Source organism: Rhineura floridana, chromosome 5 (genome assembly GCF_030035675.1).
Source record: "Rhineura floridana isolate rRhiFlo1 chromosome 5, rRhiFlo1.hap2, whole genome shotgun sequence".
Lineage (NCBI taxonomy): Eukaryota > Metazoa > Chordata > Lepidosauria > Squamata > Rhineuridae > Rhineura > Rhineura floridana.
The window spans coordinates 133891923-133913894 of NC_084484.1; the positions used below are offsets into that span (position 1 = coordinate 133891923).

The window sequence follows — 21972 nt, forward strand, 5'->3', positions numbered from 1 at the left end:
ATGATTTCCATACCAGTAGGAAGTTTCCCTCAATAAGGTGTAGAATCATAGCAATGAACATAGCAAATAAGGTAGAAGCAATGACGCATCCCTGTTTTTCGCCTGATCCGACTCTGAATTGATCACTCTGAAAGCCATTGTTGTCCAAAATTGTTGTTGCCCTGTTGTCATGAAGGAGTCGCAAAATATTCACAAATTTATCAGGGCATCTAGTTTTCAGAAGGATGGTCCAGAGAGCGGTTCGATTCACAGTGTCAAAGGCCTTAGTCAAATCAACAAACACCATATATAAAGGTCGATTCTGCTCCTGGCACTTTTCTTGAAGCTGTCATGCAGTGAATATCATGTGCACTGTCCCCCTGGAAGGGTGGAAACCATTTTGAGATTCGGGGAGGATATCCTCTGAGATCAGCAGGAGGCAATTTGCGAGGATCCTTGCAAGGATTTTACCTGCGGTAGCAAGAAGAGAGATACCTCAATAGTTCCCCCAATCTGTTCTATCACCCTTCTTCAAAAGGGTGATAATTATGGCATCCTTAAAGTCTTCCAGGATCTCCTCCCTCATCCAGATTTTTTTGATGAGCTTATGAAGTTGTTGTGTAAGTTCAGGCCCACCTTCTTTAAAGACTTCAGCAGGAATCCCATCAGGTCCACTTGCTTTGTTGTTCTTCATTTGATTGATGGCTTTACTGACTTCATCCAAATTAGGGAATACTGCAACCTCGTCTTTAGTTTGTTGTTGTGGAATTTGTGAGAAGACCTCATCAGCCACAATAGAGTCACGATTAAGGAGGGCCTGGTAATGCTCTTTCCAGCTCAGTGCAATAGACTCTCTATCCTTAAGAAGTTTGCTACCATCCATTGAACGTAAGGGATTCGTACCGTAATTTGTTGGTCCATAGATAGCCTTTGTGGCATTAAAAAAAGGCCCATGCATCATGAGCATCTGCAAAGTGCTGGATTTCTTGAGCTTTCTTTATCCACCAGGTGTTCTTAAGTTCTCTAGTTCTTCTTTGGACCTCAGCCTTTGCACTGGGATATATTTTTTTTAGCAGCACAGTTAATGTCTTTCTTCCATATCGGGAAGGCTTTCCTTTTCTTGTCGATATGTTCAATCTCACTATCATTCTCATCAAACCAATCCTGATGTTTCTTAGTTTGGTATCCAATAGTTTGTTCACATGCTGCAATAATGGATGTCTTCAGTTTAATCCAGTGTTCCCAGGGAGTTCTGTAGGTAGATGTTTCATGAGAGTTGTTTGAAAGCAGGCTCGCTTAAAAGTATCTTGAAGGACATGGATGTTCATTTTACGCCTTGGTTTTCTTCCTTGGAGCCTATGTTGAGGAACAATATTAACGGCCATAGTGGATCAAATTAATCAGTGATCTGTCCAGCAGTCATCCGCATTCATCATGGTCCTAGTGAGGAGTACATCATGACGATCTCTAGCATGGACAATTACGTAATCCAGGAGATGCCAGTGTTTTGACTGAGGGTGCTTCCATGATGTTTTAAAAAAAAAATTCTGATGAAAGAGTGTGTTTGTAATAACAAGATTATGCTCTGCACATTTAGTCAGAAGTAGAATGCCATTCAGGTTGCTATTGCCAACTCCTTTCCCAATGCTTTCTGGCCATAAATCGAAATCACGCACAACTCTTGCATTGAAATCACCTAAGAGGATAATTTTATCCTCCTTAGGTATCCCTGATAAGATGGTGTCCGCTGGTTATAAAAATTTTCCTTGATGTCTTCATCAGCATCTAATGTTGGTGCATAAGCACTTACAATAGTTGCCTGCTGGTTTTTGGCAAGTTTTAACCCGAGAGTTGAGAGTTGTTCATTAATGCCAATAGGAACTTCTGACAAGAGCTTCACAAGATTATTTTTAATAGCAAAGCCTACTCCATGTATTCGTTGTTGTTGTTCAGTCAGTCCTTTCCAGAAGAAGGTATAACCTCTTTTTTCTTCCTTCAGTTGTCCTTCTCCTGCTCCTCGAGTTTCTTGGAGTGCTGCTATGTCAATATTAAAACGTCTCAACTCCCTTGCGATTATAGCAGTCCTGCATTCACTACGTTCACTATCTGTATTGTCCAGCAATCTCCATATATTCCACGTTCCAAAATTCAGTTGTTTTTTGCAACTGCTAAGTGGTGACCCCACTGGATGCAGTAATCCAGTCAGGGAAAGAGATGAGGCAGACTATGCTTAGGGCACCTTTTCTAGCCCCCTCCCCATATGGGGTGAGCAGAGTGGATCCTGAATAGGACTGCTCAGTCGTGGATATAGCTGCCAAACTACTCAACTGCCTCAGTCCTTGAGCCAGGACGACTAAGTCTGTATCCACCGCTCATGTGCTGGTCCATAACTAGGGACTTCTGGATTTCACAGTCCTGCCCCCATCACCATTCGCCGATCACCATGGGACTTTTGGTTTGGTTTGGTTGGAAGATGCCTGTGCGTGAATTTGTTTTATGTGGGGAGATTGGCACACGACAATCAACACACAATCTTGACAGAAAAAGGCTTTGATCCAATAGCATGGATACCACGATGATTGGAAGTCTTTTATCTGCTGCAGCCTTCATCTGCCTTCACAGCCGTTGTAACATACACATTGTTATCCTCCACTTGTTCTGCTGTTGAGGACTTTCTTGGATCATTTTTGTCTGGTTCCTGTCCCTTGACCTTACCTCCATGGGTGACCCTGCTGATTCCGACGGCATTGCTCACAGGGTTCATTGGAACACGCAAGCCTACTCACCACTACAAGGTGATGATCCAGTGAAGAAGAATAGGAAGAACACCAATTTTCTGGACCCAAGGACCACTTACTCCTAGCACCTCTGGTGCCAGGGCTGGAGAAAGAGAGCACTTTTTTCCAAAAATCTTTCCATGAAGGACCCTTCTAGCATCTATAAATAAGCTTTATCTGTTTCATTTTTGCTGTCAAAAGTGGTGAAGTAAAACTGAAAAGGCTCTGAGTTGGTTTCCACCTACAAATGCGTCACTGAATTACAGTAACATCAAGTGACGTCTTTGATGTGTGAATGAAGCATCACAGCTCTACAACCACAGGGAGAACTTTCATCTCTCCTCTCTAATGTAATCTTTTTCAATAGAGTTGGTTTACATATTCAGGAGGCATCAGTTTTGAGGAATCTAATCAAGTGGGAAAAAATCAAATGATTGCATTCATGTGATCATGAACCAGCCCTCAACCTAGGTGCAATTTAAATTGACTAAGCTTTTTCATGTCACTCCAAATAAAAAAGCATAAAACAAAGCTTAACAAAATGGGGGGGGGAGCATTGCAGGACCATTTTTTAAAAAAGTAGTTAGAAACACAGTCCCATACTGGAGCTATGCTGCAAATTCAGGCATTTTTTAAAAAGATAATCAAAAAGCCACAGAATAGTGGGGAATTATGTCACTCATTAATGGTGATGTAATACTGACTGCTCCGTAGGTGCTTGTGACAGACAGACAACCATCACATCACAAGCTCAACAAAAATGGATGTATTACCTGGGAAAGAATAACAGTTTTTCACTAAATATTGAAATAGGAATGTTGAGAGAATGGGATTTTCCAGCAACGGAAGTGCTATCTTGAAACGGAAGCTCTGATTCTGCTGCAAAGAAGCCAATAATACCTCTGTATTTATTATATTCAAAGCATTCATATGGAAAGGCCCTTAAAGAATGTGGCCATGTGCAAAGGGGGCTCTGTAAATCTTTTAATCTACAGAATCTGGAAGAAATAAGTTTTTGTTATTTTATAGTACTGAATTTCATAATTAAATATTTACAGAGTTTCTTTCTCACAGTAAAAGACAAACATTAGGAACATTTATATTCTGTTGTGAGATGACTGCGTATATATTTTGTGTTAAATGTAGACTTTCCAGAACTCTGCTCTTTAAATAAGTACCATGAAAGAATATAAAAATTGGTCTCTATAATTCATTCAACTAAGGACTGCAGCCTTAGTTTTGCTCTGCATTGGTTTACATTACTTTACATGTAAATAAATGAAATGCAAAACTTAAAAGGCTTGGATATAAATACTAACATTTTTCATCTATATTCTAGTCGGTTCAGTTGGTTACCATGGTAAATCACTGAAGCAAGGAGATGTTAAACTTGGAGATGTGGCATTTTACATACCATTTGCAAGTATGCCGCTGAACTAGCAAGATAATTATTTGAAAAGATGACAAAGAATGCACATTTTAATTTTTGAGAGCTTACAGTATGTTCCAATATGACTGACTGTTTATTATCAGTATACACAACACTTTAAACACATAAAGTGGTTTATAATTGCTGTCTTGTTCATCTTCATAAATCCCTTCTGGTACACTATTATCTTCATTTAGATAGTCATTTAGATAGTCATTTTCCAGATGGGGGTTTATTGCAAAATCACATGGATGCAATTTTTTTGCAACATCCACATGACATTCTTGCCATCAAAATGTCAGCCCATACCTTTTTTTTAGATGTAATCTGAAATTTTCCCTTATCACAGAAAATCCATGACAATAATTGTATTATACAACAGCAGTCACTGGTGGTATGGAAGCTCATTAGCACATTTTTGGTGCATAGTATGTTACATGAGTAGTGAAGTTTCAGGGGATGGCCTCTAACACAACACCCCTACTTCCATTTGCTCCTCATCTGAGTACAACCTAGCCATTTTGTTTCCATCAGCCCAAACAGTATAAGTGTGCCTATTTCCACCAATTGCTGCATGCTGAAGGCACTTTCAGATTTCAACAACCAGGTTAGAAGGAGCTGTTCTCTGAAGATCTCTACACAGTACAAGTGGGGGATTATCCTGGAGACTTTAATTGCAGTACATACACTGGGCGTTACAAAATAATAAAAATACAAAGATCTCTTTATCTCTCCTGTGCGATGCTTTGTTTTTTCTACCAAGTTATATAAAATATCATATACAACCAAGGCATCAAACCCAAGGTTTTTATATTGCAACGCTCACTAGGATAATGTATGCAAGAGCCTGGAAAAACATCCAAAAACAACATAAAATGGATCTTTTAAGGAAATTATGGGATCAATTTAACATTGTCAAACTAACAGCTATTATGTATATGAAAGAATGGGCCAGAGAAGAAATTGATAGATGAAGTTTGGTAACTGAGTATGTGAAGAAGAAACTATGAATTTGAGGTCAAGGAATAGATTACATGTATTTATAAAATTGTAAGATCTAAAACAGAGTGTTTGTGTGCATATTTAGCATTCGGAAAAGGTTGATTAATATTTTGTCTAGATAGTTACTTAGAATGTATGCATAGTATTGATATTTTAGCAATATATTTGGTATTAAATGGAGCAGAGAATTATACTTAAAAGCTTTAGCCAATTTTTTGTCACATTATTGCAATATATTTATAGAGGGTTTTGTGTTGTACTATATATAGATATTAATATTTGTAGATAAAATATTTTGAAACAATAATAATACAGAGGTCTTGCACGAAATTGATTTATCACTCTTGTTAGAGTCTTAGCTAAATATCACTCTAGCACAACACACCAGTATTACACTTTTTTTTTAAAAAAAGAAATTGATGTTTTCCTGCCCCTCAAAAGGACAACTCTCCATTTTACCCATTGTGAAAAATGATAATTAAGTCTGTTAACATTTGGTCTTGCACACTTCCTGGGATTTTTTTTTTTTAAAAAGGTTTGCACACACTGGTACAGAATATTTCAGTGCATGCTCAGAACAGAAAAAAGCAGTGGAATGTGAGGGGGGAATGATGAGGGAAGAGACGAAACACACACAAGAAGATGTCTCTCTGCAAAAGTTGACCTTTGCTTTTACTGTATTTCTAATTATTTTACTGTATTTTTTATTTGTGGTAAACCGCATGTATGTTTTTTAAGAATGAAGTAGCAGTATACAAATATACTAATAAATAAATGCCCAGATACATTCTATCAAGCTCTGCCCACTGATGTGGACAGCAAGTGGTAGTATAGCAATGGATATCCATGACTGAAAAATGGGAATGTGTGGAAGCTGATGTGCCAAAATCAGAATTGAACAGCCCCCCATCTGGAAATATCCTCTGTGACACTAATATAATCTACCCATATCTATGGACAGGTAGAGATTTTATTTTATTTTATTGAAAGCAGGCTTTTTCCATTAGGAAGAACTCCTTACTTCAGAAGGCTTGCTTAACAATCCTCAGGGGATTAGTGTAATCAGTTCTCTTCAGAAGAGCCTTTGTGCCATCTGGAGGGTTGATAGTAGCAGTGGTATGGGTCCTATCCTGGCCAAATGCATTTTATTTGGATGGATAGATGGATAGGAAACCTGTGACCCCTTCCAGATGTTGTGGGGCTATATCTCCCATCATCCCTGACCATTGGCCATGCTGGCTGGGGCAGATGAGAGTTGTAGTCTAACAAACATATGGAGCACCACAGATTTCCCAACCCCACTGTATAGCCTCTGCTTGGCTGTCACATACTGTCTTTCAGTGGCTGTGTTTTATTGTTGATCTCCATCAAGAGCTCATGATGGATGGATATGGTGAGGGGAAAAAATGAGTATCAATCACTCAGTCCCATGATATATCTACAGGGCTACAATGACACCCAGAATTAGTATTCCAAAAAATTGATGTCAATTATCTCCCAAGCTGTTCATATCTGATCATTCATCTGTGTATGTGAGATTGAATATATAAATATACACACTGAGTGAGTACAGGCATCCCTGGGAGAGAAGAAAATGGTTGATGAGAATCTGTTTGCTAAGTTTTCTTCCTAGCCACTAATGCAGTTCCTGCGAATCCTGACAGGAGCAAGACACCCTGGCAGATGCAGAAGAACGATGTGACTTGCTGATTAAATCTAAGATCCAGATGGAGGCCAAAGTCAAAGAGCTGACTGAGCGGGTGGAAGATGAAGAGGAGATGAACTCTGAGCTGACATCCAAGAAGAGAAAGCTGGAAGATGAATGCTGTGAGCTGAAGAAAGACATTGATGACCTTGAAATAACACTGGCAAAAGTTGAGAAAGAAAAACATGCTACAGAAAATAAGGTACCTAAAATACTTTGCCATTAAAAAAAGATATTCTCAAGGAATCTTTTTGATAGTGGTCAATACAGTAGTGTAGTGGCAAATTCAGAAGTGCAGGGTCCCTTCATGTTAGTTACAGCCATGCCCCTCCTCCCTTGTTTTGCTGTTGGGTTGAAAATTAGATCCTTGTTAATGCCTTCTCCCTCAACAACAGACATATCAGGGAGCCAATAAGCATGAAGGAGGAGAGTATTAGCTACTGAAAAGAGTCTTCTCAGTAGCTGACTTGCCTCTTTTCACTCTGAACTGGCTCCAATCAGCAGGAAAGGACAAAGAAGCATGTTAGAAGACTCTTCTCAATGGCCAACACCCTCCCCTTTCATGTGTGGCTCATAGGAGGCCGGGACCGTGCTCCCAAAAAAAGTAAGTGGTCTAAGATCCCCCTCCGAAGACCCTGGACAACTACACCCCTGGGTCAATATGCAAATCTATACGTTTCCAGGAAAAACTCTTGGTTGGCATCAGATCTGTCCAGTTTTAATGTATAAAACTACATGCCCCCCTTACTATGTCGCCCTGGTAAGAATCTACATTTTTGGCCCATGTGGCATTCCCTGATAGAACTTGCATAGACAAATGCAATATATAAACTAGGAAATCTGTGATCTGGCTGTCAGCAACCTCTGTAATCACGGCAAGACTAATTTATTTATTTGCTTACTTATTTATCTAGTTCTATTATATTCTGCCTTTCTTTCATCATGAAACTCAAGGTGGTGTTTATATGGGATTCACAGGTGGTATCCCATCCGAGCACTGACCAGACTCAGATATGCTTATAGTAGCTTCTGCAAAGTGGTTTCACCATGTGCCCTCAGACCATGCCCTTACACCAGCAAGTTGTTTCTGGTCCAAAGTTTGAGTGCCCAGATCTTTGCATTTAACAGTAACCATCCACGTTAGGCTTCTCTTGCACCAATATGCTAGTTGCTTTTCTTTATTTTCTATCTGGATGTGGTATCTGGAATTCAGTTCACACGAGCATATACCCAAGAAAGCCAAGTATTGTTTGCATGAATGAAAATGGTGTGAATTAGCTCTACATTAACACACAGCACTCTGTCTACTACAACCAGTGTGCGTCAGTTCTCTCAAGCCAGGGATGGGAAACATCTGCCTGAGATTACTTCGCAAAGTCCTCTGTTTTCTTTACTGCACAGGTTAAAAATCTGACAGAAGAAATGGCAACGCTTGACGAGACCATCAGCAAGCTTACAAAAGAAAAGAAGTCCTTGCAGGAAGCTCATCAACAGGCCTTGGATGACCTGCAAGCAGAGGAGGACAAAGTCAACACCCTGAGCAAAGCTAAAGTGAAACTGGAGCAACAAGTTGATGATGTATGTTTGTTCTGCTGTTCATTTACCTTGGTTGTTTTGGTAGTGGTGTTTTTTAACATTTCATGGCTTTGATTGTCCCATTGTAAATGTCATACCCATTATTGAAATGGGTGAAAAAGTAAGTAGATCTATTGTTCAGTTTCTGAATGGAAGTTAAATGCAAGAAATTCATTTGCATTCCAGTTGTTACATAGACATGCTGTGGAAGGACCATAGCTCAATGGAAGAACTTCTGATTTGCTGGGAAAGACTCCCACCGAAAGCCCTGGAGAGCCACTGACACTCACTCAGTGTTGACAATTCAGAGCTAGATAGATCAGTGGTCTGAGTCAATATAACAGCATCTTTGTACGTTTCTATGACTGGGAAAGAAATGGGTAATTCACCCCACCCCTCAATTTTCTAGTATTTTATTCAGCATGTCCCTTTTGGTGAACGAGGGCAGTCTGCCTACATCAAGAAAAATATGACTCTGTGTGTCTAAACTTCAGTATGGCTTACACAGCCTGAAGGTGCTTGCCAACATTTGTGATCCACCGAGTCCTTGAAATGTTGAGTGGCTACTTTCTCACTTACCCATTCCTTTTCATTTCTGCAGCTTGAGGGTTCTCTTGAGCAAGAAAAGAAAGTGAGGATGGATCTGGAAAGAGCCAAACGCAAACTGGAAGGTGACTTGAAGCTGACTCAAGAGAGTGTCATGGATTTGGAAAATGATAAGCTGCAGTTGGATGAAAAGTTAAAGAAGTAAGATGGCTTAAACTTTCTTATGGGTAGAGTCTGTTTTTATACTGTAAAACATTTGCTGTTGGAAGCTTTATACAGAGGGCTCATCTACACAGGGGTTTACCGTGTGTCTGGTGCTACTCACATCCCCTTTTAATTTGCATGGTTGACATGATGTTACTGGCAAACAGAAGCTATCACACAGTTTCTGCCCTGTAAATCCATACTAACACAATCCTCTGATAATCCGAAAAGGTAAGGAAAAAAAGTCTTCACGTTGTATCTCTAGGGTTTGCAGATGCTTTGCTCCAATGCTTTTAGGTGGGTGTGTCAATTATTCCCTCTCCATGCCCACTCCCTCCTCCTCCCTTCTTTCATTTCATTTCCTGTGGGCTGAAGAGAAACTTCCGTTGCTCTCTCCCATTCTGCAAGCCTTTTTCATGTTGCTGCAAACGGTGCCTTATTTTTCTTTTCTCCCTAACTTGAGCACAAAAGCATAACACTGCTCAAACAAAGATTTGTATTTCATCTGTATTGTGCCAGTGAAAATACAAATAATTGCACTTCCAGGGTTTTCTTAAAAAATGAAACTTACTGGTAGACCAAAATGAGCATGCTCAGTTACCAGGTAACCAAAAGGAGTGGAAATGTTAAATTAGAGGGCATGGTCTTTTGGAAAGTACGTGATTGATGCTACCCCTCAAGTGTGACTAGAAAACATTGTGTTTGCAGCTGGCATTGAGCTTTTACTGTGGACGGTGCAAACAGAAAACGGAGATAAAAACTGTCTTTAGTACAAAGTTATGCTCCCATGTGGATAAGCCCTTAGTGTAAAATGTGAGAAGTGAGTTCCAGTCACACAATGTGATTCCACTATATACTAGGCCTGCCATGTAGTGCTTGGAAGCCTCCTACTTTTTCAGTCCCAGGAAAGCAGCCAAAAACAGAAGGTTTATTTAGTCCCTGGTGGGTTACCATATGTGACTGGTGGGCGTGTTTAGCTTGATGGGTCAAACGCTGTGTAGACCTGCTATACAACACATGCACGCACACACGCACACACACCCCTCAGCTACAAATAGGGTTGCCTGGCGAAGGCGTTCCATAAAACTGTAATCACATAGAAAATAGGAAAGAAGACAAAGGTTGACACTTCCAAGTAGACCTGGAGAGCCTTTACATTTCACACATAGAGGGCAGCCAGCCAGATTCAACTCCCCAGGCTCCAGTCTGCTTTTCTTCCTTCCTCTTCCATCTGGTATGGTTCTAGGTTCCACATTATAAGAGACTAGGCTTTGGCAGCCAGATCAAAATGTAATAACCTTAATCAGTTCCTCCCACCAAAAGAGTTCTTACAGGTAGAGGATTTCTGTGTTATTAAGATTGCAAATTTGCAGGCAACACGCAGTACCTTTTATGGTTGCACAGAACCTAGCTATTTCCTAAGGATTTTGAACAGTAGCAGCAATGAGCCCTATTCAGGCATTATAGCTCCCATACAGAGTACAGGAGCAGGGAGTAGAGTCAGGCTGAGTAATCATGCCCCTTTCATAGTGTGTGCTGACTAGCCCTGCCCCTGGCATCTACGCATAAGAACATAAAAAGAGCCTGCTGAATCAGGCCAGTGGCTCATGTTGTCCAGCATCCTGTTCTCACAGTGGCCAACCAGATGCGTACGGGAAGCACACAAGCAGAACTCTCCCATCCTGCTGTTTTCAGCAACTGGTATTCAGAAGCATACTGCCTCTGACCATGGAGGCAGAGCACAGCCATCATGGCTAGTAGCCATTGACAGCCTTATCCTCCAAGAATTTATCTAATTGTCTTTTAAAGCCATCCATATTGGTGAACATCACTGGCTCTTATTAGAGTGAATTCCATAGTTTAACAATGCACTGGCTGGAGAAATACTTTTTTTTCTGTCATGAATCTTCCATCATTCAGCTTCATTGGATGTTGTCCACAGGTTCTCATGTAATGAATCCGTATACAGTGTGAACATATGGAGGAAGGGGACCTTGCTTTCCATGGAGCCTGGAATTCTGCATGATCATTGTCCCAGGCTGCACAGAAGCCTCGACATGTACTGCTGTACATATGATACCACCTCCATGCAGAGGTTTCTCCTATATGTGCAGGTGCTAGAGGGTGGGGCTAATCACACACAGCTCAGCTCCTGTGTTGGTCTACCTGAACACCTGTATAGGGTATTTCTGAGGCGACATTTCTGCTTAAAAGCAAAGATGTAATGTTAACGAATTACTCCCTTGTACCCCACCCCAATCTATTGCATTAACAGGAAAGAATTTGAAATCAGTCAGATGAACTCTAAGATCGAGGATGAGCAGGCCATAGTGATGCAGCTCCAAAAGAAGATAAAAGAGCTTCAGGTAGTTTTTCCTGCATAACTTTCCCCCATTGCTGGATATATTGTATTGTCAGAAACCCTTGGTCTCTGTACAGGCTGTAATCCCGTTTGATCTGAATTTCAGCTTACTAAAAATTTGCCATATGATCAATGATAAGGTTCGCCCCTGCTGAATCAGACTAGAGATTCATCTTGTTCAGCATCCTTTTCCCCCCACAGTGGACAGGTAGAAGCTTCTGGGAAACCTTGAAGCAGGGCATGAAAGTAGCAGCTCTCTTCCACTGTTTGACTTCCTTGCCAGCAACTGGTATTCAGTGGTATATTGCCTCCACACATGGAGATTCTAATTCGCTATCGTGATTGACCGATAGCCACTGATAAGACTAAAGCCTCCGTTAATGTGCCTAGTCGTCTTTTAAAGTCAGTGATCACGGTCACATCGTGTTACAGCAAATTTTTTAACTTAATTATGTGTTGCATGAAGAACTGGGCTCCTGCTGGGAGGAAGGGCGGGATATAAATCAAATAACAAATAAATAAACTATGTTAACATGAATTAAGATAAGGAGAAGGCTCTGACAGAAACTACAGGTGTATAACAGAAGGCATAACTGGGATGCTGCCATTTGCAGGTTTCCTAATCATACAGAGAGTGCCTATGTGTATACATTGTTTATGCATGCTGACTCTTTTCAGACCCTCAGGTGAACATGTAGAGCAAGGATGAGGAACCTGTGGCCCTCCAGATATTGTTGGATTGCAACTCCCATCAGCCCCAGTCCCCAGGTAGCATGATCGATGGTCAGGGATGATGGGAGTTGTGGTCCAACATTTTCTGGAGAGCCATAGATTTCCCATCCCTTATGAGAGTAGTTGAGAGTGGACACAACTTTGATTTCTTCCCTCATCAGTTCACTAAGCATCTGCATAGGACTTGTCATGCCAGATTTTGAGGGAGAAACCACCAAACGCATGTAGGCCTGCATGAAATTCCATTCTTGAGCAATAGGAAATTTAATAACATAAAGAGCTTTGTTGGACTGGTGACTGTAAAAGGTAATGGGAGATGCATGTGAAGGAAAGAAGAATCGGACAAAAGCAAAAGAGCGAAATTGGTCAGAATATGCTTAGTGAAAAGGAAAACATCTGCCCTTGACTGTAATGTCCTTGGTTACAAGCTCCTAGCCGGCTTGCAAGTTAGTAAAAGAACAGACTACACTTTAGAGGAAGACAACATGAATTGCATTGGTGTGTTAACACTGGCAATGAAGTTTACACAGAGATAAAAAACTCTTTCAGGAACAAAAAAAAGTCCTCTTGGCTGCTGATCCATGGAGGCTCTATGACCTCCTTGGTTTTGCAGCTGCCAGAGTTGCTCTTTCTTCCCTCTGGAGGAGGTGGGATGTGCCATCAATAGTTCTGCAACTTGCTAGTTGCCCAGAGGCAGAATGTGTGACTAACTCGTTTTGACAGTTCTAGTACGGACATGAATATGGAAAGGGATGACATGTGCCTGCCATAACCCATATTTTCCCCCTCATCCTAATTTTAAAATGGCAGAGGACACTCTTTGTCACAGAATACTCCACTTCCACTATGTCCCTATCTGAGTAAGGAGGACCTCTCATCAGTGGTACATGCTATGGTAACCTCGCGTCTGGACTACTGCAATGCGCTTTACGTAGGGCTACCTTTGAAGACGATTCGGAAGCTACAGCTAGTGCAAAATGCGGCAGCCAGACTGCTAACAAGAACTAAGCGGTCTGAGCATATAACACCTGTGCTAGCCCGTTTGCACTGGCTTCCAATATGCTTCCGGGCCAGATTCAAAGTGTTGGTACTTACCTATAAAGCCTTATACGGCGCGGGACCACGATATCTGTCGGAACGCCTCTCCCGATATGAACCGGCCCGTACACTACGGTCTACTACGAAGGCCCTCCTCCGGGTTCTGACTCATAGGGAAGCCCGGAGAGTGGTGACAAGATCTAGGGCCTTCTCAGTGGTGGCCCCCGAACTATGGAATGGTCTCCCCGAGGAGGTGCGCCTGGCGCCGACACTATCATCTTTTCGGCACCAGGTTAAAACCTTTCTCTTCTCTGAGGCATTTTAATTCCTGTTAATTGTAAATTATTATATTTTGATTTTAGACTGTACAGTTTTGTGTACAGTTTTGTGTTATTTTTATTGTATTTTTAATGTTCACCGCCCAGAGAGCTGTTGCTAGTCGGGCGATATATAAGCTTAATTAAATAAAATAAATAAAAAATACTTTCTTATTTATTTATTTAATTTATATCCCACCCGTTCTCCCAGTAGGAGCCCCAGGCAGCAAACAAAAGCACTAAAAACACGTCAAAACATAATAAAAACAGACTTCAAAATATATTAAAACACAACAACCATTAAAACATATTAAAACAAAACATCTTTAAAAACATTTTTAAAGCTTTTTAAACATTTTTAAAAGGTTTAAAATATATTAAAAAGCAATTGCAAACACAAGCAGACTGGCATAAGGTCTCTACTTAAAAGGCTTGTTGAAAGAGGGAGGTCTTCAGTAGGCACCAAAAAAATAACAGAGATGGTGCCTGTCTAATATTTAAGGGGAGGGAATTCCACAGGGTAGGTGTCACTACACTAAAGGTCCATTTCCTATGTTATGCAGAAGAGACCACCTGATAAGATGGTATCTGCAGGAGGCCCTCAATATGTATCCTTTATACATCCATAACTAAGTATAGGAGCAATTCTATGCATGGCTGCTTGGAATTAATTCCTAGTTCTGTTGGTGGGAGTCATTGTGACAACAGGATGCTGGACTAGATGGGACAGTGGCCTGATCCAGCAGGGTGAATAGGATTGTAGCCTGTATGTCTGATGTCTTAGGAAGATGGCACAGAACACTTCCTTATTGTTTAAAAACAGATAACTAGGGCTTGTCACGCTGAGGTGTAATTTTTAGCTCTGCTGATGATTTAGAGTCCTGATCCAAATGCAGAGTGAGGGAACACTCTGAACATTCTCAGCACCTTGGACAACTCCTTGAAAGTTTGAACTAAAACCTGGAGCGGATTCCACTGCCTCGCTGACCTGGAGCCACCAGCTGCTGCTGGAGTTATCACAGAGGTTAATTCCAGCATCTTAAAGTGTAGGCACTGTGATGTTTAGGACTGTGGTGTTATTATGCATGTATGTTTCTGTGTCTGATAGGCCCGCATAGAGGAGCTTGAAGAAGAGCTGGAAGCAGAAAGAGCTGCCCGAGCAAAAGTGGAAAAGCAAAGATCAGACCTGGCCAGAGAGCTGGAAGAGCTAAGTGAGCGGCTAGAAGAGGCTGGGGGTGCCACTGCAGCACAGCTGGAGATGAACAAGAAGCGGGAGGCAGAGTTTCTGAAACTGCGGCGGGACCTTGAAGAGGCCACACTTCACTATGAGGCAACTGCGGCTACACTCAGAAAAAAGCATGCAGACAGCATGGCAGAGCTTGGAGAGCAAGTGGACAACCTGCAGAGGGTTAAACAAAAACTGGAGAAAGAGAAGAGTGAACTGAAGCTGGAAGTGGATGATCTGTCATCCAGTATGGAGCAACTGGTCAAGGGAAAGGTAAAGCTTTTGAAGTTTACTGTAATGACAGGCCGGACATGGACTGGAACTATTTCAAATCAACCTGGATTGGCTACAACCAAGACAAAAAGTATTCACTGAGTGCTGTGCACTGCCCTTCCAGAAAATCTGATCAATGGGCCAAAAAGAGGGGGTTGTAGGCTTCTAAATTTTACTTGGAGTAGACCCATTGAAATGAATGGGCCCAGGCTAGTCATCTTCATTCATTTCAATGATGTGCTCTGAGTATGACTAATGTTGGATACAATCCATAGTGTTACTTGGATTCTGCGTGCCTTTTTCTACTCCTAAATGTCATTTATAGATAGACAGAAACACATTTTTCACCTCTGAAGTGATTATTGATAGCATAATTTTCTTAAATAATAAATTAACATGAATGACAAAACATTGAATTATTGTAATCACTAGTGCTACAGAGTGATTAAGAGATTGAATGGTGAACCAGGAAGTCCTGAAGTTAAAATCTCATCTTTTACATGAAGCTCAGTATGTGGTTTTAGGCAAGCCACTTTTTCTTAACCTCAGTTCTCTAGCTACAATATGGGGAAAACACTGTTGGCCTATTACCACATATATCTGAAGTGCTATGGGTGATATCTGATTACGTTGATTTCATTGGATCTATTCTGAGTATGACTTAGCCAGATACCACCATATATAAAGATTAACTATTAAACAAGTCAAAATGAATGCTTACACTTTTAGAAGATTCTGAAGGGAATTACAAAAACTTTAAATAGTTGCAAACAATGTTGATATAGCGCATCCAGAAAAGATCACATAGAAATACCAATTACATTAAACCATGGAACCAAATATAATGAAGGCTTGGATCCAAAAATCCCTATGTACATGTGGGGATGTCATTGATTTTCTCTCCTGGCTGAATCCTCCAGCATCATATTATGCATCATGCACCAGAGTATCCTCTGATCTACTGGAACAGCTTTTCAGAGATTTGCTGGGTGGTGGGAACTGCAGCCTGGGGGATCAGTAACTCCAAGATGCAAACAGAAGACAGAGCCTTCTGTTCTCAAAAGGGGAAATCTTTCAATCCAAGAATTTACAAATATAAAGCGGGCAACAGAGAATCAGTAGACGGATGAAGACAGAAAGTATAGTGTATGTGGAGAAGCATGAAGCAATGGCAAAAGCTGTTTTTCTCTTGAGTGTGCCAGGCTGCCCCCCTCCCAGTCTCCCTGAGAAGCTTGCCCATCTTGTTAGCCTTCAGGTGTCTCTTTTAGCTTTTTGAATAAATTATACAATTTACCTTTGTTTATTTTACTATAGCACTTCCAGCTGTAGGATATTCATCATGTTGAGTCAGATATTTGGATTTCCTAGATTTTCTCCAAATATCATCAGTATCATCATTAATCATTTCTACAACTTGGCGCTAGTTTTATGGCAAATCACTTTTGGCCACCTGGATCTATTTTCTACTTTCTTGTTCCAAAGTCTGTTACCCTAAGGGTTTGATTTAAACATCCCTGACTGTCCCCGGTTCCAGACAAAAGCTGCCTTCATTCTAGCAATCTTTGGAATGAGGAAGTAACACATCAATGCCTTGAGCATGTGCATCAGCCTAAATGCATGCACTGTTTACACACCAGTATTACTGTTCCCTCAATCTCTGTTGTGGTATTATGGCAATATGTGTTTAGGCCAATGCATGTGCAAATAGTATTTAAACAATGTCAGAAATCATTACTGAGATCATCTTATTTGCTGGGGTGGTGAACCTGTGGCCCTCTCCATATGTTGTTGAACTCCCATCAGCCCTAGCCACTATGGCCAGCAATCAGGGATGACAGGAGTTAATAGTCCAGCAACATCTGGTTCCCCATCACTGCTGCAGATATTGTTCTAGGGCATCATTATTAATACATTTCAAAATCGGTATTAGGACAATACCTTTATTAGCCAAACCAAAATACCACAAAATAGTGTACGTTCTCTGGTTATTAGTATTTATTTATTTATTTCATACCCCACCTGTCTTTTCATGATAGAAACCCAAGGCAGCTTATATATGATTCCCAGGCAGTCTCCCATCCAGGCACTGACCAGACCTGAACCCTGCTTAGCTTCAGCAGGGTGCTGGCCTCATGTGCCTTCAGACCATAGCTTGGGACCCTATTGTTTTTACTTGTTTTATTGTATCTACTATTAGTAGATAGACTGATATACAGAAAACTAAAGCTAGGATCATTTACTGGCTTTTGGGGGGGGGATGAAAGTGGAATATATTTTTTCCCATTATGATCCTTGAAAAGCTTTCATCATACTTATCTTTGATAAATGGTATAGAGAACAATTGAAAAATATTCCCCTAGGGATATTTAACTTTCTCTCCCCCCTACTCCTGCCACACTACTAAGAGGAATCTCTTAAGAATCATGTGCTTATGGCTCACAGATGTATGGCTTTCAGTGTGAGGTCTCCATTGTATCAACTCAATTCAACAATTCAAAGCTATTATTAATTAAGTGCCTGATTCCCTTCCATTTGCCCCCTATCCTATAAAAATTTCCTCCAGAAAAGTAGCTATGCTAGTCCTTTTGTAGCAAAACCAATAAAGATTCTTGTGGTACCTTAAAGACAATTATTGTGGCACAAACGTTCATGCACATTCAGAGAAAGATCTTCAAACTATCCTAAATGTCTTTGCAGAAGCATATGGAAAGCTTGGGCTCTCACTTAATATTGAAAAAACCAAAGTGCTTCATCAACAGGTGCGAACTAGTCCCTCTGTAGAACCATAAATCCAGCTTAATGGTGTGACGTTGGAGAACGTTGATCACTTCCCCTATCTCGGCAGCCATCTTTCTGTAAAAGCTGACATCAATGCTGAAATTCAACATCGTGTGAGTTCTGCGAGTGCCACATTCTCCCGAATGAAGCGTAAAGTGTTCGAGGATTGGGATATTCGCAGGGAGACCAAAATGCTTATTTACAAAGCCATTGTACTACCGAGCTTACTGTATGCCTGTGAAACATGGACCATTTATAAATGCCACTCCCAACTTCTTGAAAGATTCCACCAATGGTGCCTCCGGAAAATTCTGCAAATTACTTGGGAAGACAGATGGACTAATGTTAGCGTTTTGGAAGAAGCAAAGACTACCAGTGTTGAAACAATGATCCTTCAACATCAACTTTGTTGTTTGAATGCCTAATCATCGTCTTCCAAAGCAGCTACTTTACTCCCAACTTAAGGATGGAAAACAGAACATCGGTGGATAGCAAAAGAGGTTTAAAGATGTTCTTAAAGCGAATCTAAAAAAATGTAACATGAGCATCGACAACTGGGAAGTCTTGGCCCATGAACGTCCCAAATGGAGTTCGGTTATTATCAAAGGTGCTGTGGACTTCGAAGAAGCATGAATACAGGGCGAACAGGACAAACAAGCTAAGTAGAAGGCACATCAAGCAAATCCTCATCGTGACCATCTTCCATCTGGAAACCTATGTCCTCACTGTGGGAGGCTGTGTGGATCCAGAATTGGCCTGCACAGTCACTTACGGACCCACTGTTAAAGACCTTATCTTGGAAGACAATCTTACTCGGCCACGAGTGATCGCCAAAGAATGTGACTAGTCTACAAAAGCCTATGCCATAACACACTTGTTAGTCTTCAAGGTACCCCAAGACTCTTGGTGAAAAGCACAGTCATAGAGTAGTTCTGCGAATTGTTTTGCATATGACTCCAGTAAAATATTAATTATAGAAAATAATGTTGTTGCTGGCAAAATCTATCACATAGCTGAAGCAAACTAGTCAGTATGTAACCGATGAACAACAAAAAGTTATGTTTGCACGTGTGAAAGAATATATGTCTTCTAGTACTTCAAGACTGTAGGGCACAGTGAACTATTTTGAAGGAATATGTTTTTATTTTTCCTTACAATCAATTTAATCTTCGGTATATAAAAGAATAGGACTTAAAATATGTCCTTCTAGCTGTTTTATTATTATTCTGTTTTATTATTATTATTACTGGTGTGCCCTTTTAATTTTTGCACTTTGTTCACAGTTTGCACAAGCCTTAATATTGGCTGGATCATATCGTAGCTTCTCTGCTTCTAGTCTCATTGGCTTCTGCCAAACTTTTTCTTCCTTCATTAAATAGAAAAAAGTGTGTCATCATCGTCATTAATGTTGTATCTTATTGTCAGAGGTTGTCTTTTTATGGGACAAATAAGGTGAGCAGTTCTCTTTAATTGGGATGATGTTCCAACTGCTTTGTTCCAACTGCTTTAGGCAAATGCAGAGAAACTCTGTCGCACTTTGGAAGACCATCTCAATGAGGCAAAAACTAAGATGGATGAGATGACCCGTGTGTTGAGTGACCTCACTACCCAAAAAGGGAAGCTGCAGACTGAGAATGGTAGGTTGGACAAACATGATTATGGTCACAGGAAGTGCAGGCATGGCAACACTTTTCATGAGTCAGTGGGGTTGCTTGAGGATTTAATTCAGTCCGCATTTCAATGTGATTGCAGACCAAACTGATTTGCACTACCTGAGCAGAATGGAGTGCAACTATCAGTCAGATACTGCATTTCTTCAATTTTGTGATATAGATATCTATAGTTCTAGTGATAGATATTACATGAAATATACACAAAAATAGGACCAAAATGTGTACAATAGGACACAAAATGTGGAGAACACATGCTTTTAAATGTCATACTTTTTGTGCTTCTCTTAAACATATCAGAAATATGTATATCAGAAAGATACTGTTCTGTACATCCCTACATGACTGCATATATACAACATTTTCAGCAGGAACTGTTTCTTTTACTCTGCTTGTGTTTTCCGTTGTTCTCTTGCATAAGAATGGATTCCTTCCGCTGGTCTATTGTTTCTATCTTTTGATTTCCAAACTCTACAGCTGCTGTCGATTTGCACTGGATGCTTGTTAGAATTTTTCTGATGCACAATATACTCTTCTTTCTACACATGCTCCATTCACTGCTCATGAAGAACTCATTCAGCTTCACCTTGCAATAAGAGCTTTCTATGATCATTTCCCAACTGGAGACTTATTTTTCCTGGCATTATGGTATTATTTTATTAGATTCCTGGGACATGAGTCACTCAAAGCAACTTACAGATAAAAAGCAAACTTAATATCAACAATGGTCCAGTTATTAAAACACAAGTTAACAAAACTAAAAACATAGCAAAAAGCAGAAACACGAGGAATAGCAGTAACAATCAATTCATTAAGCAGTAACAGACAAAAATTTGTCTAAAAAGGAATGTTTTAAGTTGCCAAGAGAAATAAAGAGGAAGATGACCTTAACCTCTTGGGGCAGAGAATTCTGCACTTGGGGACCACCTTAGAAGAAATCCTCTTGCATATTGCCAGCAGCCTTGTCTCAGAGGGCAATGGCACAGGTAAGAGAGACACTCCAGCCAATCTTAAAGGACAGGCAGATTCACATAAGTGGTAGTCCTCCAAGAAGCCTGATCCCAAGCTGCTTAGGTCCTTTATAGCTAATAAAGAGCACTTTGGATTATACTCAGAAACTGACTGGGAGCAAGTTAAGCTGATATATGATCCCAGCAGCTTGCCCCAGTCAAGTTTTTAGTAGCAATATTCTGCACCAATTGAATTTTCCAAGAGGTTTTCAATGGCAGCCCCACATAGAATACATTACAATAGACTGTGTAGTAGTGATACAATGAGTGCATAATATCATGCTTAATTTGATTCTAAGCCTTAAATAAGCCACCCTTATATCCCTTATATCATGAGAGTCAGGGTGGTGTAGTGGTTAAGGTGTTGAACTACAACCTGGGAGACCAGGGTTTGAATTCCCACGTAGCCATGAAGCTCACTGGGTGACCTTGGGCCAGTCACTGCCTCTCAGCCCCATGAAAACCCTATTCATAGGGTCGCCGTAAGTCGGAATCGACTTGAAGGCAGTACATTTACATTTTTTTATATCCCAGCTCAATCACTAAGATCGTCTATAGGAGCGTCATTGGTTGTCCTCCGAGTTGGTGAGGCTCATCTGGCAGTGACAAGAAATGGAGCCTTTAGTGTCATCAGCTCAGACCTGTGGAATTCTCTGCCAATAGAGATTCAGCAGGCACCTTCTGTTTTAATCTTTAAACATCTGCTGAAAACTTTTCTATACCATCAGGCTTATGCAGGCAGTTAAGAAATAACTTTCTGTAATAGTTGATGATCTCTGATTTTAAATGTTTATGTGGGGTGTGTGTATGTGTGTATATGTGTGTGTGTATATATAAAGTTCTTGTAAACTGCTTTTTTATATAATACAGTGGTATACAAATATTTTTATAAATAATTGTGTGAAAATCTCATGCATATTTTTAGTCCATCGTCAAATGCTACAGCTTCCCCCATTCCTTTTACTGTGTCCAGAGGACTTCTTAGGATGTCTCATATAATCCTGGCTTTGGCAAAATGTGGGGCAGCCTATGTGTGGCCCACACTATGAAATCCCCAATCTACCTCTCAAATCAGTTCTGTATGCCTCAAGGGCACAAGGGGGGGTATGTTACTTTCAATTACTCAGAACTGGAATGTCTGCCTCTGGTAGCACAGCCCTCTCCCTCCTCCTTCTCCTTTGTCATATGGAGCTAATGCTCATTATCTTTTTTTGTGATATCCCTCCGGCAGGTGAATTTACAAGACAGCTGGAAGAGAAAGAAGCGCTTGTAAACCAACTTTCCCGAGGGAAGTTGTCTTTCACTCAACAAATAGATGAACTTAAAAGACAGCTGGAGGAAGAGACCAAG

The 21972-nt window shown here is 40.6% G+C and overlaps 1 protein-coding gene across 1 annotated transcript in view; it reads left to right on the forward strand.

The window, feature by feature from the left end:
* The window catches only part of MYH15 (myosin heavy chain 15), a 111099-nt gene that overhangs the window by 59929 nt on the left and 29198 nt on the right, over positions 1–21972 (forward strand). Inside the window, exons 24-30 of the mRNA XM_061628112.1 lie at positions 6852–7094; positions 8294–8470; positions 9069–9214; positions 11493–11583; positions 14775–15164; positions 19453–19579; positions 21854–21972. Of these exons, the coding sequence (XP_061484096.1) occupies positions 6852–7094; positions 8294–8470; positions 9069–9214; positions 11493–11583; positions 14775–15164; positions 19453–19579; positions 21854–21972 (1293 nt within the window). The remainder of the gene's footprint in view (positions 1–6851; positions 7095–8293; positions 8471–9068; positions 9215–11492; positions 11584–14774; positions 15165–19452; positions 19580–21853) is intronic.